The 19098-nt window shown below is 31.6% G+C and overlaps 1 protein-coding gene across 2 annotated transcripts in view; it reads right to left on the bottom strand.

Annotated features, from left to right (window-relative positions):
* Positions 1–19098, bottom strand: part of LOC143193395 (potassium voltage-gated channel subfamily KQT member 1) — a 107471-nt gene that overhangs the window by 9676 nt on the left and 78697 nt on the right. The window contains exons 8-12 of one of the 2 annotated variants that reach the window (XM_076399591.1): positions 17232–17489; positions 14257–14442; positions 13353–13418; positions 6654–6879; positions 805–940 (exon numbers count right to left, since the gene is read on the bottom strand). In XM_076399591.1, the coding sequence (XP_076255706.1) occupies positions 805–940; positions 6654–6879; positions 13353–13418; positions 14257–14442; positions 17232–17489 (872 nt within the window). The remainder of the gene's footprint in view (positions 1–804; positions 941–6653; positions 6880–13352; positions 13419–14256; positions 14443–17231; positions 17490–19098) is intronic. The other variant, XM_076399592.1, reaches the window with a different exon arrangement.

Genomic DNA, 19098 nt, shown 5'->3' with positions numbered 1-19098 from the left:
TACCCGAGTTTTTGCGTCGATATGTGACAATGGATGAAACATGGCTCCATCATTTCACTCCGAAATCCAGTCGATAGTCATCCGAGTGGACTGCACACGATAAACCCGCTCCAAAGCGAGGGAAAACGCAACAGCCGGCTGGCAAGGTTATGGCGTCTGTATTTTGGGATGCGCATGGAATAGTTTTTGTTACTTTTTGTTGTTTTTGACTACCTTGAAAAAGGAAGGACCATCAACAGCGACTATTACATATCGTTATTGGAGGAAATCGCCGAAAAGCGACCGCATATGAAGAAAAAGAAAGTGCTGCTTCACCAATACAATGCACCGTGTCACAAGTCAGTGAAAACGATAGCAAGAATCCATGATCTGGTCTTCGAATTGCTTCCTCATCCACCGTATTCTCCAGATCTGGCCCCAGAGACTATTTCCTTTTCTCAGATCTCAAAAATGCTCGCTGGGTAGACATTTCTGTTGAACGAAGAGGTGATCGGCGAAACTGAGGCCTATTTTTAAACAAAGAAACTTATTTTGCATATTAAAAGTGTTTTACTATGATAGGCCAGGGACTTTTCAATTGACCGGTTATGAGTCAAATCATAAGATTGCATACTAAAGCATAGCGACATCCAGTACACCCGGTATAACGAAAGACAAACCCGGCCAACGTATTGTTCGCTCCATGCATCTGGATTTGCCACTAATAGGCCAAATATTAATATCGTCAAGAAAATTCAATTAGTTTCGGCTGCATGCTCAATAATTAATACCGCTAAATGGTCTTAATTCTACTTGGAAACTTACTGGGTGACTCTTGGGAGTTCGGTATCGATATCGTCGATCTCGTCGGATGGTGCCTCCGTGACCGTACTCGTCTGGCTCATAAATACGGCGCCCCTGTTACTTTCTCGCTCGCCTCTGCGAACACGGTTGGGAGTCCCTGTAAAGGATTTATAGCACATCATCAGGATTTGATTAAAGAAATCGTCTAAAGTCAAACTATCTTTCAATAAAATCTTTTTGAATTAGAACGAGACTAATAGTCAACAGTTTGACAAATTTATCATAACATTTATTATTATGTTCATAAGAGAGATCGCTGTTTGGCGACAAATATCAGATAAGAGGGTTATTGTTTACATTTTGAGCTCAATAATGGAAAGGCACTAATTTATTCATGAAAATGGCTTTATTGGTATGCTCCATGATGATCAATAGAGTTTTGGATGAGATCAATAGAGCTTGAATCAATCGTTGTAATACTATGACATGCGGGAACAAAAAAGTCATTTGGTGCCAGATCAAGGCTCTAAAATATAAGTAGCAATCCACGTATCAATTATATTAAATATCTACAAGTGAAAAACTTAATTTATAACCAATGACCAAGAGATAATCTCTTTAAAATAGAATTCTCCATCTACTCTTCCATACTGAAAATAGTAATTCAAAAAAGCGTAATCAAAATGTGCAGTAATTTTCAGATTGGTACATTTCGCTTATGAGAAAATGTATTGCAAGTTATTATAAACTACACCAATTGAATCAAGCAAATTTTTTAATCTTATTTCTGACCTAGGGTTGTAGATGGAGAAACAAGATCAAAACCTCCATATTGTACTTTAAAATATTACGATTTCATGAACCTAATCTATGGTCACTTTCAGTCTCATGATTTAACATTCCTCATTATAATGAGAATATTTAAAATGTAATTGTTCATGAAAAAATATTATAGTTTTGTTTCCAACCTCCTGGATTTATCTATTGATTTTATTTCTTGTCTAGGTATAGGTTTATTAACTTTAAATAAACACAATTTGTTCTATTAAAGAGAGGAAAAAAAAATCATTTGAACAAGACATTCAAAAATATGTTTTTGAAAGCTCGTCGGTTTCCTATCAATATTACTAATTTTTAGAATTTCGATATTGATATCTTTAAATTGCAACGATTCGGTTACATATTACATAAGTTTTTTAACGCTTTAGCGTTCTTTTAAATAATAACGTTTTAACATAACATATTTTATTAGTTTGCTAATTAAATGTTATGTCGTCAGCAAAATTTTCGTCGCTTACCCAATGAACTTGATAGATAAGAGCAAAAGAGAGCCATATGGACACAATCCGCAGATATATCAGTCTTTTATTAACATTACACATCTTAAGAAATGTAGGCCATCAAATTTTTAAACTGATTTACATTAGTTATACTATTATTTCATATAAAATGTCTAAAAAAGTTATTTGACTTACATTTTTAGTTTATTCCTCCAATAAATTAAAATTAATTATTATTAATTCCTCCATTATGCCTAATTATTTTGAATATATAATTTTTTTATTGATTAAGATGTGCATATTGAACATGTACATTAAACGTTATATATACGAATATATTGACGAAAATATGTATTAACTCTGAAATCATTTTAACACAAAAGAATTAATCAATATTCAGCTAGTATTAAATTAAGTACGACACCGTAAAAAGTTTCAAGAAAATTAATTAATCCGCATCAAAATAACTTTATTTATCTAACACTTCACAATATCATGTAACAAGAACAGTCGTAAATATGTCAGATCGCACCGGAAAAAGTATCAAATAATCAGGGTTTATTAGAACACGTTTATAAATCTTTTAGACATTATTATAGCCGGTTTGACGGAAACTTGTAATTGAGTAACAGCAATGTTCAATAAAAAATATTCTTTCCGTATAGCAACAACGCCAAGTATCTCGTAATGAATATTGGTGCCAACTTCACTGGAAAGATTATTGACATAAGGAATACAGGTATAGGATTGTGCCGCGAAAAATAATATAAATACAATAAAAGTTTTCCAGAACAAAGACTTAGTTACACAAAGATACTTACACCGAAACTTCAGATATCACCTAACGAAATCAAGAAAATCACAAGGAGGTATTATTATTATTTAATTATTACATTTTTACTAGTCGCTTCCGACTAACCTACAATTTGTCTTTATGGTAACTTTAATCTAGGTATATAACCAGAAGGACCGATATCAGCGCTATCTCAGTGTCTGGTGAAATAATGTTTATACATGTCACTGTTATATCTTTTGTTATATGCACCTCACTACACAACACTACACAAGATCAGATGGTTTGCTTCTTTAGAGTCTGTGTCCTGCTCTGGTGGTATCCAAAACTTGCAATACTTCAATATTCTCATGAGAATGGAGTTTTTCCTCATGCCCCCTTGCAATTCTCTTGATTTCTTGGCTGGCTGTGGGTATCTGAAGGTCTCGATGTAAGTAGTCACTCCTATAGTATTTGGGTGCGCCCACAATACTTCTCAGGATTTTGTTCTGAAAAATTTGACATAGTTTATGTCACTCTTCGCAGAACATAATTGAACTCCGTATGTCTTTATAGGTTTCAGTTAATTCCTATTCTTCTTTATATGTTCCTTCCATCGAAGTTTTGCATCAAGATTCATTCCCGAGATATTTAACATTGTTGTTATATGGAATGGTAGTATTATTGGTGCTTGTACGGTCTGATTGTAGGTAAACTCCATATGCACAGATTTACTTTCATTAATTGTTATTTTCCAAGCTGGCTGTAATGTACGATTTCAGTTGTTCGGTGTGTTGTTTTGGTAACATTTTCTGTACTTTATGAACAAGTCCTTCATGCCAAACCTTATCGAAGGCTTATGCTATCTAAGAATAAGGCTGAGAATTTTTTTTTACTTTCTTAGGCTCTTTTAATAACATCACTTATTCTGTGGACCTGCTCAATGGTTGAATCCTTGTTAATAAACCCAAACTGGTGTATTGGTATTAGGTTTTTTCTCTATATGATAGAAGAAGACATGAGGAAAATTTTCATTCTCATGTTAATATCGAAGTATTATAATTCCTGAATAACAACAGAACAGGATACAGACTTCACATCATTTGATTTTATGTAATGGAGTTCAAGGAGGCAAATTTAACAGAAAATCAGCAGCCATTAACATCGTTATACCAAAGCCTAAGATAGGACCGATGGTTTCTCCTAAAGATGTACATAAATTTAAGTTAACAGAAAGACAAATTTTAAGTTAACAATAAAATAAACAAACAATTAAAAAATTAACGAAAATTTTAAATACTATAAAAGATAAAAAAGTAGTCGCTAGAAAGGGAAATAATAACTATATTTAAACCAATAGATTGCTAAAAGTTTTCGACAAAAAATGGCATCATTAGTTTCAACACTTTTTGTTCCTTTATCATCACTCGATTAAGATGCGACAGTCCAGAAAATCAGATTGCAAAATTCCTTACATGCTCTCTCCGATTGCTAGATATAGATTAATGATGAAACTGTAAACATTTCTTCTACAATATCCAAGTAATATTTACCACGTCTACTAGATTTAGCTCCATTTCATTTCTCACTATGTACCCATAATATCACGGATTTTAAGTTAACAATTGTAATCCATAAAATCATAAGACCCAAAATCGCTTTTTTATTGAACGGTCTAGTAATTATTACAGTTAACTCTTTTACAATATAATGTTCCCCACAAACCACAAAAACATATTTTTTTATATATTCACTGTATGGAAATAAAATTAGATTTGCAAACATAAAAATATAATAAAAGTGATATAGCATCAGGGAAATAGCATCAGTGAATGTCGGAATGCAGAAAATTTAATATATGTATTATGACGTTTCAGCGAGTATCATACACGTATGTCCAATAGAGGACTGTTTCTCTTTTGTTTGAAACCAAAATATCAAAACTGCTATTAGTTTAACTTATAATTTATATACTAGTACAGTAACAAATTCTCTTTTAATTAAAATACAGTTTAGAATAATTAATTAATAATTAAGCTTATTTGTGGACTTCGACTACTACGAAAAATATGTTGTTGATATTTGCAATTAATACCGAACATACAAATTACCCGGGCAACTTTGCTTTGCTGTTTTGCTGTTTGCAATTTCATTTGTAAAACTGACCAATGGGCACTGTACTGAAAACTCTACAAAATCAATATAATCGTAATTGGCCTAGAAACAAAACATTGCTTCAACAAATATCTACAAATCTAACGTGATTTTAATTAGTAAACAAATTTGATATGCCAACAACAAACAACTAACAATGTAAAAATCTAATTTGAGAGACATTTTTAACGAAAAATTAAAATACTTTGACAATGACAAAATAGGTAAAAAGTCTACCATCCCAAACTATAAGACGCTCTACTCATTAATAAATTCAAGAGTCTATCTCTTCGTGAAAAAGGTGGAGGGTCCTCATTAATAGACGAACTAAAGTAAATTCAAAGAAGAACTCCCTCGACCATCACTAACAATTACGGTTTTATTCGATTAAACGTAATTATCAACTGACGTTCACCGTCTCCACTGGAATATTACTCATTTAAATTTCGTTCATTTAAACTTTCCCTGAGTAAATTAGAATTCATTTGGAGAAAAACTTTATTTTGGTGCATAGAGTCGACTTTTTGTCGAGAACTTGTTAGCGTAAGAGTTGGAATTATGTTAGACGACAGTTTGGCCTTTGAATACTTGACTAATATTATTTTTGGATAACGGTAATGGTCGTGGGAATGATAAAGTATTTATAGTCAATTTAAAATAGCAGTGACACGAGTGTCAGTACATTTAGGCTGTAACGTATAACAAAATTTTAATATAAATATAATAATTGAACAAAAATTCTATTAAATGTAATTTATTTTAACATTAGATTACATCAAATGCATTTATTATCGAAGGACTTAAAACTACACTTATTTTTACAAATACAATAATGTATAGGTTAGAGTTGTTTTATTATATATACATTGAGCTTTTTTCCACACTAGTATTGGTAGGGTTCTAAACGCGTTTTTGTATGTAGTGGTATCCCACGAAGGCCTAATCCACTTAATTAACAATTGTATATCTGAGTAATGTATTTTACTTTCATTAGGGATCATATTTATGTTTTACGCTTAGTTCTTGTTTCTTTCGATGCAATGTATCCTTGTAAAGTCATTATGGTATTTTGAGCGTTAGGGCTAACTAAAAAACATATGAATTTAATTCTAGTAGTGCCATCTATGTGTCAGACCGTGGACTTTTCATTTGACTGTTATTATTGTAGCAATTACTACCTGTGTACAAAATAAAATCCTTTGTTACTATTATTATTGTTGATAATGTTCTTTATGTATTGGATTGTTTTTTGCTGCTGCATTGTTACATTAGGCGCTTGTATATATTCTAATCATTTTTAAAATAGATATGTTCAATGTATCTTTCTGACTTTCTCTCATCCTTCAGGTCACAAAATAATGCCGTGATCTATTTTCTTATTTCTTCAGCATTTCGAAACCGTGTACCAGTCAAAACATGTTGCATCTATCAGAATAAGTATCCATCAGAAGGAGCAATGTCTAGTGAAAATTTCTTGTTCGAGATGCAATAATATATATTTTACAATTCTCGTACCGTGTGATCAAGCATTATCATGCAAAAGGTTGACTTTGCGCCTGTTAAACGTTATTCCTAGTCTTTTTGGTATTGACATCGATAGATATATGCAGTAATAAATTTCTTAATGTTTAAACTAATTGAGAAAAATTAAGGAATAATCTTACCTGTTCTGTGTTGTTCATCCATGTAGAAGACAACATCCGAATCCGAGGCACACCGAGAAGGTTCGTTACCAGGAAGAGCGACGGCCTGGCTGGCTCCTCCAGGCGTATCACCCTGTGGTGTACTGGGCGTGGTGTTGGAAGAGGTAGCCGCCACCGCCTCCATGCGGTTCCTCGATTTCCGTCGCTTAAGAACTGAAGCCTTCTTGGCAACCTGCAATATCAGGGACTGACCCAACGTATGGAGTACTTAACACCAAGACACCGACACTGGCTCTAAATCTAAAACTAGCCGATTGCGTGGGATACTGTTATGGTCTTATAATGCTGACGGTTAGAGTTGTCAATGCCAACTTATCAAAATTTAAAAGGATATTCGCTGATTCCCCAGAAATTGCTCACAAAATTATTTCAAGAAATGTAACAAATGCCAACCGTTCAAATAATATTTATTTTTTAATATGTTCATAATATGGAATAAAATGTAATGTTATAAATTGTAACGTTACATTTTTTTCCATATTTTTCTTACAAACATTTTGTTTGGTGGGTTGAACTTGACACCGGCGCCTAATTCCTTAACCTGTCCCTTATTGCCTTTAGTTTTTCTAATTTTTAAGGACAATATACAATTTCATTTGATCGATATGTTAGAATACGGCGTAGCAGTAGTAAAGTGCTACTATCAATAGTAAATTTAAGTGTTTTGAAGGCGAAATATTTTACTCCAGTAAAATTCACCATCAATGTTATCTTCATGATGCTTAATCAATCAATGTCGATCAAAATCCAACATTGCTTGAACTTGTATCTCGTCGTCTAATTTTTGTTCTGTCGTAGATTTATAAAGAACTGGATATAGATCAGAACTGGTACCTGTGATTTATTTTGTAGCTGTTCAGCTTCCGGTCAATTCAGACAAGGTATAAAAGAAAATAAAGGATGGCTGAACTCAAATTGCTCGGTAATTTCTGACGTCAATAAAATTCGTCGTTTTATAAATATTCATTTTTTTTTAATTTCACTATAATCTCTAGCTGCTAATCCAATTTATATTTCGTCTAAACCTATAAAATGTGTCGAATTTCTGAAGAAAGCGATTAAAATATTTGCAGGGGACTATCGATTTTACACTTACATAACACATTTTCCGTATAATTGCAATACTCAATAAACATGAGATTCCCCGCGGATTGAGGAATTCCTCACAAGCTGGCAACGCTGCTGACATCATATCATAAGAATTTTGTCATATATTTATTATATTACGATTATAAAAATAAAATACGCATTAATTATCGATAGATCGACTGTAGATCGATATTTTATAAAATGCCGATATTACAACTCTGGAAAGAGCCATAATTGTTGATAAAACACGCATTGGATATCAAATACGATATACACGCAAACCTCGACGATTTGATTCAAAATGATTGGAAAAGTATCCAAAAATGTATTTCAAATCATGTTAAATTGACCACAGTACGTCTCTTAGATTTATAACAAGAAAATTGGATGCCCTAATTTTTAAATCGTTACTGAAAGTTTCACTAAAGGAATGAAAATTTTTTGAAATAACGCGTTAATAGAAATAAAATTTGTCTTCCTTGTACATGTTTCATAAGAACAAGTTCATTGATTTTCATCTTATTACTGAATAATAACGATAAACAAAAGTCATACTTAATTCGAGCTCATTTTTAAATGATTTATTGAAAAATATATTAATTGAAAACCAATAAATTAAGAATAAATAAGCGAAAGATTATTAAGAATATTTAAGTTAAAAATAAAAAATTAGAGTAATATTTTCGATGACATAGGAAGATGTTTGAAGACAATAAAAATGATTTAATTGATAATAAAAACTTCACATAATTTAAGAAAATTTCATGTATGAAATAATATTAAGAATATTTTATTTTTATGGAAAATCTGCATTCTTTCAGTTCAAATATGCTACTAAAATTCATCGAGCATTACCTGTAGGCATTGGTTAATTGTTATTGATTTCGTAACTTTCATTGAGTTGTAAAAAGATGAGAGAGGGAAGCATTAGCAATCAGGAAGAACCAAAAGAAATCTTAACGGAAGGTCCGTAAGGATTGTATGTTTTTGTATCAATATTTTGAAGAAAAATGACGACTTGGAAAGGAAAACCGAACATGTGGTTCTGCAATATATTAGCGTTCGAATACATGTTACATTATCCATGTTGCATTATGTTAAAAACAATATGGAGATTTTATATTGGCTGAGGTTGAATTCAGATGCTGAAAAAGGCACCGAATATAATTCTTATACAACTATTCAAATATAACGGTAAAAACACATAAAACCTTGTATGAGCTAAAGCTAAAGAAGTCTATTCTTTTTCCAGTTTTGAATGCTGGTTGGACGAAGTAAAATCGAAGAATAACGCGTCGGTAATGTTCTTAGTATATGTCATAAAACATCACGTGATACAAAACACCCAAAAAAACAGTATTCCCCGGTTGGTTTTACTGAAAGGGGATGTTGATAAATGCGTCGGCACTTATACAGGCAGTTTGCGCTACGACTGAATGACAGTAATGTTTCTTTAATCGATCGATGTTTCATTCGAATTATTTATCGTTCTGTAAGAAAATCGGGTATATTTTCGTCATTTGTCATCGAAAGGAAATTCAGCAGATATCGATATTGTATTGTCAGAGTGACACATATTTTAAGATAATTAATGTAAAAGTAATAAAATGGCATCAAAGATGGGAAGACATGCGAATCTCACAATTACACTACCGTTCGAAAGATGGGAAACAATAAGGTAATAAAAACAATAAAACAGATTAGTTGTGATATATTACACTCAAATGTAATATGTATGTAAAATGTATGTAAGTATTCAGAAACTAGCGTTTTCCATTAATTTGTTAAGTGTAACTACATTTGTGCTAACCCAATGGAAGTTAATTCTTCACTTTTCCCTCAAGTTCATCCCATCCTAGTTCGATAAGAAAGACGTTTGGCGAGTGTAATGATTGTCTTGTCCAAAGAACCTCTGGAATCATTTCTACAAATATTTAGGATCATTTCTTACAGAAAAAAATTCGTCCTTTTAGATTCACTGAAGAAGGGAATCGCTTTCTAATCGGGCCATAAAAACAAAACAAAAATACGTCTACTTGATCTTATGAGCAGTAGTGGAAAATGACTTTTCCGCAATTTTATTTAAAATAACGATAATATGAGGTGCAATTAAGCAAAGGGATTTTGTTTCAGTGACGTTACAATAAGCCTGCTTTGTTGTAGATTTTTGGATAAATTATTTCTTCCAAAGATTTATTTATTTTGTCAGATTTTGGAGTTTCCCTTTTACCAACTACGTGAGCTCTGAACCACGGTCCTCGGCATTACGCCTGTCAACCGGCGAGTGATCAACTTGGAGGTCATCTCAGAAGATTTGAAGTATATTGCAATATCTTTAGTTTAACTAAAACTATAATGTTTCCAAATTTTTAAGCGTACCAAGGTAAACCACTTTATCTACTATTTATCATAGAATTTTAGGAATTATTTCTTGATCATAAAATATATTAAGAAACATCTTGAACATATATTATACGATGAAGGTTGAAATTGGTTGAAAGCCTGAAAATAATCCGTTAAATACTGTTTAAGTTTTTAAAAAAATGTTTAATAATAAAAATATTTAAAGTTATTGAGAACAAATCTAAGAAAGTTAAAAATTAAACAACATATTAAATAGTTTATTAAATAATTTCAAGAAAATATTATATTTACTACTAAAAACAAAACAATAATTCGCAGAAAAATATTTCAAAAATGGATCAGTATATTGGCCGAAGTACCAAAAATGGAGTATCATATCATAACAAAAACTGAACAAAAGGGAAGACAAGTGCTTTCTTTCAAATCAAACGCTTTTCTTTTCAAAATAACGATATAAAAATGCCAAAAGGACCCATTGTTGGATTAAAGATCAAGAACAAATAGACAACAAAAATCGTCAACTTATTTATCTATCCAGTTCCAGTTCCAGATACAGTTCTATTTGAAAATTACATCTTCACCGTTAGAAAAACCTTTTTTTTACTACGTTTCATCAAAATCTTATCCACCATCTTGTCGTCTATTTGTCGTTATAGGAACTGAGATCAGCAGAAGGTGCATTTTGTTAACAAGTTACGACAATTTTTGATAATTATGCAAATTATGACGGCCTCTATCACCTGTCAAATAACCTTTAGCACCACTAAAAGTTATATTGTCCTAAAAAAACACTATACATTCTAAAAACAGCTATTGCAAATAAAATAAAGTAAATATAAGATTTCATAATTTAAATTAAAATATAACAAAATAACTATTGTGATATAACAATAAATATTCTTCTAAACTCCCATCTACTGTTCACGATAAGGAATCAGTATGTGGTTCACATTTTATTCATTATGTCCCCTTTAACTAGATTTATGTCGTATTTTACATATAGATTGCGGGCAAAATGTTTGTTAAATATGTATATCGTTACGAAACCAACTAAGCCATGCCACGTTAACATAGCGACTCATACTGGTGCGGATTGCGATGCATTATAAGACCAAACAGTGGAAGAACGGGACAATTAAAGGGGGTTAGTAATCATGGGTGGCATATATTAAAAAGCGCTGTTAAAGCTGATACATAATTATAATTCTTTATACGAAACAAAAGGAGTTTTTGCTGACTGAAAAAAAAAATCTTCGTAAATAATTAAAAGCCTTCAATATCGATTTTATACATACAATTAATTTAGTCTTATTTTGATTATATTGAGATTGTGTTTAAATTATTTATTTAATCAATTAATATCTACTACATATTTCATATTTCAGTATCAAATTTCATATTATAATCAATATTGAATGTGGTACATAATTTTAAAGGATTTTAATGATTAGAAACTATTGTTTATAATCAGAGAATAATTTGGTCTTTAAGTCTTAAGCTTTAATTAAGTATTGGCCATTTGACTCTATACATATTGTCCATCTTTCAGGCAATCTATGGATGCCATTCCAAAAAAAAAAACGAAAATGACGAAGTGCTGCTCTAAAAGCGCGTGTCCGTGTTCCATTAATACGAAAAGTTGATATTTGTACGGGACAAGGTCTGGATAGTACCGCGGGTGCTTTCAATGCTTCTCTATCTGGTTTTGCTTTATGAGACGGCGCCTCACCGTGTTTTAAAATCACTCTACCGTGTCTCCGGGCCCGTTTTGGACCCTTTTTGATCAATACATGGTTTGAATTATTTTATTATATATATTTTATATTATATATTTTATCGGTAGCGATGACTATTAACTGTTTCATCAAGTTTCAACAGTTCGTAATACACGGTGTCATTTTAAAAACAAATTTACTTTGATGACCCCTCACTATTCGATGCAGAAATGACTTCCAATCATACCTCTGAAGCAGAACTTACAGATTATTTTTCGATTTTTCATTTGCCTGTCATTCAATTGATGTGGCACCTATCTTCCCATCTTTTGCATTTTGGCCATTTCCATAATCGGACGCTAATCGTTTATTAGGTCACATTTAACGCTTCTGCCAATTATTTTTGATTTTGAGCTGGTTCTTCAACCAAAAAGTCTTACAGTTTCGCGTTTTCAAACTTTTTCGGTCTAGCAAAACGTTGTCTTGCACGTCGAAGTATCCACTTTTGAATTTTCGAAACCACGTCTCACATGTTTTTAAGGTTAGAGCACACTCACCTTAAATTTCTTCCAGCAAACGATGACTTTCAGTGACTTTTTTCTTTTGACAAAAGAAGAAAAGTAATGAATGCCGCGAATGCACATTTCTAGACACGAAATTTGACATTTTCAAAGAGGTATAACTCCATGACGGTGTTACTTTCGCAAAATATAATATGTAGAGCTTTGAAGCTTGATGTCAGTCGAACAAAATGACATATTTGTCAAATCATAACATTGCATTCTCATTCCTAGTCATATTTGCAATGCCTAACGACATCTGTTAGAAAAATCGGTAATAACTTTCCTATACACCTGGTATATAGATAGAGTTCAAGCATACTACACTTTTTGTTTTAGTTATCTTTTTTGCTAGAACAGATAGTGCTGTTAGTCCCAGTCATTACGATTAACAGATAAAAAAAACCTCTCTAAATTCTTTCAAGAAATAAAGAATGAAAATATCAAAAAAGTAATCGCTTTCAAACGTTCAAAGAAAATTATATTATACCAATAACCAACCAATAAAAAGTAACCATATAATATTTATGAAGCCATTTTTATCACATAAGTATTACGCCAATAATGTATAAAACGTAAACCAAAAATTTTCCAAACCTTATGTGCATCTAACGTACTTTACCAAATAAGCTAACAAGTTTCACAGCTTAGAACTTAGAAGAAGTTTCGCATATACGGTGCATAACAAACCTCATGTCTTATATCCTAATAAGGATAACAATCTCGAAGTTTCTAATAAGATAAGTTTATCTAAATACCCTTCCGGCGTTCCCTATTAATTATAATTTGATATTCAACATTTCTATTATACAATAAAATTTTAATATTTAATTTAACAAATTACTTTTATAATTATAATTTCTTTTATATTATTATTCAAGTATTAAAAGTAGTTATTTGGCTTATCATAGCGTTTAAGAGATGCTGCTTACCTTTGACAGTGGCATGTTATAATTTGGACCACCTCCGGTGTTGCTACTTCCTGTGGGGTTTGATGCCTTAAACATATAATTTGTCATAAACAATTGTCATTTATTGATTGAATACATTTTTATGTATTTCTCATATTTTGTTCACTATAGTTTTCTGAATAAATAAAAAATTATCGTCAGATTTCTTAGTTCAAATCTACTAACCAGTTCTTAGCTTTGAATTACAAATTGGTATTCTGATTGCAAGAACACATTTATAGTAATATTACAAAAGGAGATTGGACTTGATAGAATATAAGAACTTCTATAATATAAAACTAATTTTAGATCACCATAAAAATTTACCCTTGTCTGCCATTGATTGTTTATAACAGTTATTTCTGCAGGAACAATACATCTTCTACCACCAAGTTAATTTGAAAGTGGTGAATTTCTACCGAATCAGTAAAAATCAGTTGAAATTTAATTTAAAATACACACATATTTTATACAACGACTTTATAAGCAATGTTATAAGCATAATTTAAGAAGAGAAGCTTGAACTGATTATTATAGCTCTTAAAAATAGACTACTGTATCTCTCAACAGTAGTTTATAGCAAGTTAAAGGTCAATTTCTGCAAATTTAAAGTCAGATTCCTTTAAAAAGACAGTACAACAATATTTGTCAAAATACCAAAATATTTATACATATTAGAAAAAAATCACTGTAAATGTATCCCCAATAATGGACAGTACAGCACTACAGCTCTATATCAGAAGATATGGAAATACTGTCGATTATTTTAATAAACAATTGATAACAAATTTAAAAGAAACGAAAAGAAATAAAAAAATAGTTTATATTTATTTTTTTAAATCTAAATCTAAGGAAAAAGCTAGGAATGAGTAAATTGAGTACGTACTTGTTGATTTGCATTGGGATCTTTCAGGTAAACTTGCCAGGTAGCTGTCGAGTTAAAGCTCTTATCCGCTGCGTAACATCGCCAGAGACATTGAATTAACATGGCTGCTGCTGGGATTTGCCTGTTGAAATGTTTTTGTCGTTGCTTTTGTTGTACTTTTAGGGCGAATCCTGAGCCTAAAATACCCTAGATAGAGAATAAATGGACGCATTTAGCTGGAAAACATTCATGTGTCTCGTTAATGCTTTTAACTATAAGGAAATAGAACGGATGAACGTATAAAAATTAGTTAATTGTTGTAATTGTAGCAAATGCTAGTAATTGTCCTAAATAAATAATCAGTAATTATTTAATACTATAATATTACAATTATTATATTCTGAAAAAAAGTACCAACAAAAATATAAAATGATTATTTTTTCAGTATCTAAGTTTATTCTATCGCTTTAACAGAAGATATCCAAAATAATATGCAGATGCCAACGAATAATTCAATTGTCATAACGTTTTAAAAGCAATTTCTTCAGTGTACTTGAAGTTTTTAATAGAAAAAGAAGACGAGTAGACCCTCTAAGGTAAATATTGTAGTGTGGCTCTTTAATATATTAATGCAACACAAGATCGTTTATAAAGCGATAATAAAGCAACACGTCCCATGGAATCAATCTCAAAGATTCAATTACAAACTATCAACGAGAACTGCCTATTTCCGCAAGCTAGACCCCTCTCAAGATGTCTCATTCTATATTTATAATAAACTCTATCGTAGTATCGATCAGCTTTTGTCTTGATGGCATCATTTAGCGAGCTAAAGTAAATTTACTGGTTGCGTGCCGAGGGGTCTCTACTTACCAGCATTTGAATTGATATATATTTATTGCTTGCGGTCACCGTTTTTGTATTATAGTATTTGGGCGATATTTTATACAGTTTTTGACCAGTGGATTATGGCGTACTTTGATGGAAAAGCGATGGATACAATTGTATATTGTAATAAAAATAAATATGGGTGATATTAAGGCAATAATACCAATAATGAGCGCGGAAAAGTGCATTCTTCGACTGGGTGATTAGGACGTGGTTAATATTTAACAATGAAATTTCTCAGCATCACCACAAACTTCTGAAAGCATTCAACAGGCTTCGGCTTGAAAGTAATGAACATTGAGAATTTTTAACATTTCTGTACACTGGATAATCCAATAATTTTAACCGAAAAGTTATTATTTAATGTATATAAATGTCAAATCTATAGAATATAACTGTTAGGTTAAGTTTCTAACAGTTTACAATATCAATTAGCATATTGACGCCGTAAATATCGCTGATCAACATATAATCTACTCAAAGTTTTTTTAGAAATGCGTAATGGATATTTGTGACGTCGAAACATTGCAATGTTGCCGCATCAACTCAGTTCAGTTGGGCTTTGACATACAAGAAAATTCTAATCTAAATAAAATAATTGAAGAAAATTGTTATCAAATATAATTTATTTTAATATTATAGTATATCTAAAAACTACAGTTAATTATACAGCCACAATAATTTATACCTGAGAGTTAAAACCCCTTAACACGTCTGATGACGACAAACGGATAACGGCCGTTTGTCAGACGTACGCAAAATTCTTCAAAATATTAGTTTATATTACTATATATTAAAAATCGACAAACGTTATTTTAGCCCTTTGGTTGTTTTGATAAATTTAAAATGGCTACATAATATACAATATTATTTCGTTTGAAAATGCTGAAAACAATTGATAGTCAGGGTCACAAATTGATAGCGGCTTTAATAAAATATCTCGAAAAGGAACGAGATAATGGAGGCCCCTATTTCGCCTATAATTTCCGTTAGAGAGATAATTATTAATGATATTAAATAATAATTGTTGTTGCTTTGTTGGTCATTATATTTATTAATAATTAATTGCAGATATATTTCTGGTCGAGAAGGATATTCCATAAAAAATCATTTGGATATGTAAAAGGAAGCATTGTCAACCATAACACCTTCGGTTTGGATGAACTCGATAAGACATACAGAGGAATTAATTGATAAATGGTTGAATCGTGAACATGTTTTAGACAGATTAGATATTAACAGGTTAGTAACTGAATTGGACAGTAAGTCGGAAAGTGAAAGTGTCTGAAGGAAACTCTCACGATATGTGATGATACTGTGAAATGCTGGAAATTCCTGAGACAGACTGATGACAGTGGAAGCAACTAAAGGTATGCGCATAATTAATTTAATATAAATGTTGAAAATGGTGTTGTAGGGCGTGAAAATTTTGTCTGAACAGATATGATTGTAATTATTGAAAATTAAACATGAGCATTAGGTTAGAACGTATGAGGAGAGATGAATACTAACTGTTTTTTAGATATGGTAAATGTATTAGACAAAATTCAGTGATTAATTTTATGAAGAATGGTGTACACAAATAGTAGCAGAAGAAACACAAACACACCATCGAAGGAAACAAGAACTACGCACAAAAAGGTAAATATGCTATCGAATGAGAGTAAAATACGTTTCTCAAGTCCTTCGATAATATATGTATTAGATGTACTATAATGTTATAGTAAATTTTATTTGATAACATCTTTGTTTAATTATTTTATTTAGATTAGAATTCTTGTATGGCCAAACTGAACAAAATCAGCTGAAACTAAAACTGAACTCAGAGTTGATGCGGCAACATTGCAATGTTTCGACGTCACAAATATCCATGACGCATTACTAAAAATCTTTGAAGATACTATATATGCAATCGCCTAAATAATAGTCAGTGTTAAATGCACTTATTTAAAGCCACAAATGTCCGATATAAGTAAACATATTAAAATATACAAGCATATATATACATATATATATATATATATATATATATATATATATATATATATATATATATATATATATATACATATGTGTGTGTGTGTGTGTGTGTGTATGTGTGTACTTACTGCTGGAAGAGCAAAAAAGGATATGGCAAATACACTAAAACAGGAAGCCACTATTTTTCCCATCCAGGTCCGGGGAACCGTGTCACCATATCCGATTGTCGTCACCGTTATCACTCCCCACCACAGAGCGTCCGCGTAACTAGAGAAATCGCCAGTATTCTTCCCGTCGGAACCCACGGCGTCCTTCTCAGCCAAATATACAAAGTAACTGCTAAATATAAGGCCCAGGAATCCAATATAGAGCGTTGTAATTAGTTCCTGTAACAGAAAAGGCGATTTACCTGTAATAAAATCGAAATATTTCATTTCAAAAAAGCTCTACTATTCATGTTAATCATCATGTAATCATGTTAATGCTAAGAACTATTTCTTAAATGTAAGTTTGCTTGTAATAGACAATATAAAATATATACAACTCCTTATAGCAAATGGGACAAAAATACCGCTAGCATTTTGATTGCCTACCACCTTGGTTATGCGATGTTTAGCGCAGTTTCGCTTTAACCATTGTATTGTGTGGACGTCCAAATTTTATTATGGATAGATATCACAAGAACAAGCAGAAATGGTCACAATATTTTCTGAAAATAGTCGTTCCATTATTGTCACTCAGGGGAAATTGCGTCAAAAATGTCCTAATCCTCAAGTGCTACACTCCTAAAGTTGTCTGGTGAAATTGAAGATTTTTCGTCTAAATTGATAATGAGCGATGAAGCCAATTTTCTTCTCGGTGACCACGTCAATAAACAGAACAGTCGGTTTTGGGAAACACAGCATCCTCAATTAATTTATGAAACATCATTGTATCCACTAAAAACAACTGTATAGTGTGGTATTCATGCCGGAAGCATCATTGGTCCCTTTTTTGGAAATTGACCAAGGTTTTGCAGTTTCTGTTACTGCTGAACGGTACCAAGACATGATTCGAAAGTTCCTTATGCCTGAAATAGAAGAGCAAGGACTAGATGACATGTGGTTTCAACAAGATGGGGCCACAGCACATACAGCTCGTTCAACAATTCAAATATTGAATGATGTTTTTCCACTAAGGCTAATTCCGCGATGTGGCGATTTAGCATAGCCAGCCAGATCTCAGGATTTAGCAACGCCAGACTTTTTATTATGGGGTTTTTAAAAAGCAAACATTTGTGTGAACAAGCCCCAAACTATTCAACCTCTTAAAGACAATATTCGTCGTGAAATTGAATAAATTCAGCTTCACATGTTGCAGGATATCATGAAAAATGTCTAAAAAATTTACTTATCTTTTCTTTGAACAAAGTTATAGGCAATCAAAATGGTAACGGGACTGTTGCCACATGTTGTACTTCAGTTGAATCGATAAATGATAAGACGTTATAACTGACTCTTTTTTAACAAGATAATTCAAAACTCTGAAAGAACTTTGTTTCTTTCTTTGAACATTCAGCTTTTGATTATTTCCTAAAATCATTTATTTTACATCGATTGAGATCAACAATGTTTTGAAACGCTATATTTTAAACTCTGCTTTTTATAAACTAGGTATTAAACCTTCCACTAATCTCTGGTATAACGTTATATCCTTATGTCCAATAAATTAGGAACCATTTAAAAGTATTTACAGACATATTTTCGATGGCACTCTCAAAAAACTGTATTTTATGAACATTATTTACATTAATTTTGTTAGTTAAGTTCATACAGCATTCTCTTTACGAACAAATATGCGGTACGTTCATAAAAAATTCTTATTGATACCAATGTAATACACAATGATAAAGAATAGGTAAATATTGATTTCGTCAATTTACTTGACAGGGTAAATTGATTGCTATATATTTAAGATTCGAGACAACCCGCTAGATCAAATACTATAGTTCAGCTT

The sequence above is a fragment of the Rhynchophorus ferrugineus genome, unplaced genomic scaffold, assembly GCF_030347505.1.
Source record: "Rhynchophorus ferrugineus isolate W39M unplaced genomic scaffold, kcgeb_rfMv2 rfM3, whole genome shotgun sequence".
NCBI lineage: Eukaryota > Metazoa > Arthropoda > Insecta > Coleoptera > Curculionidae > Rhynchophorus > Rhynchophorus ferrugineus.
This window is presented reverse-complemented; position numbering and strand designations above follow the sequence as displayed.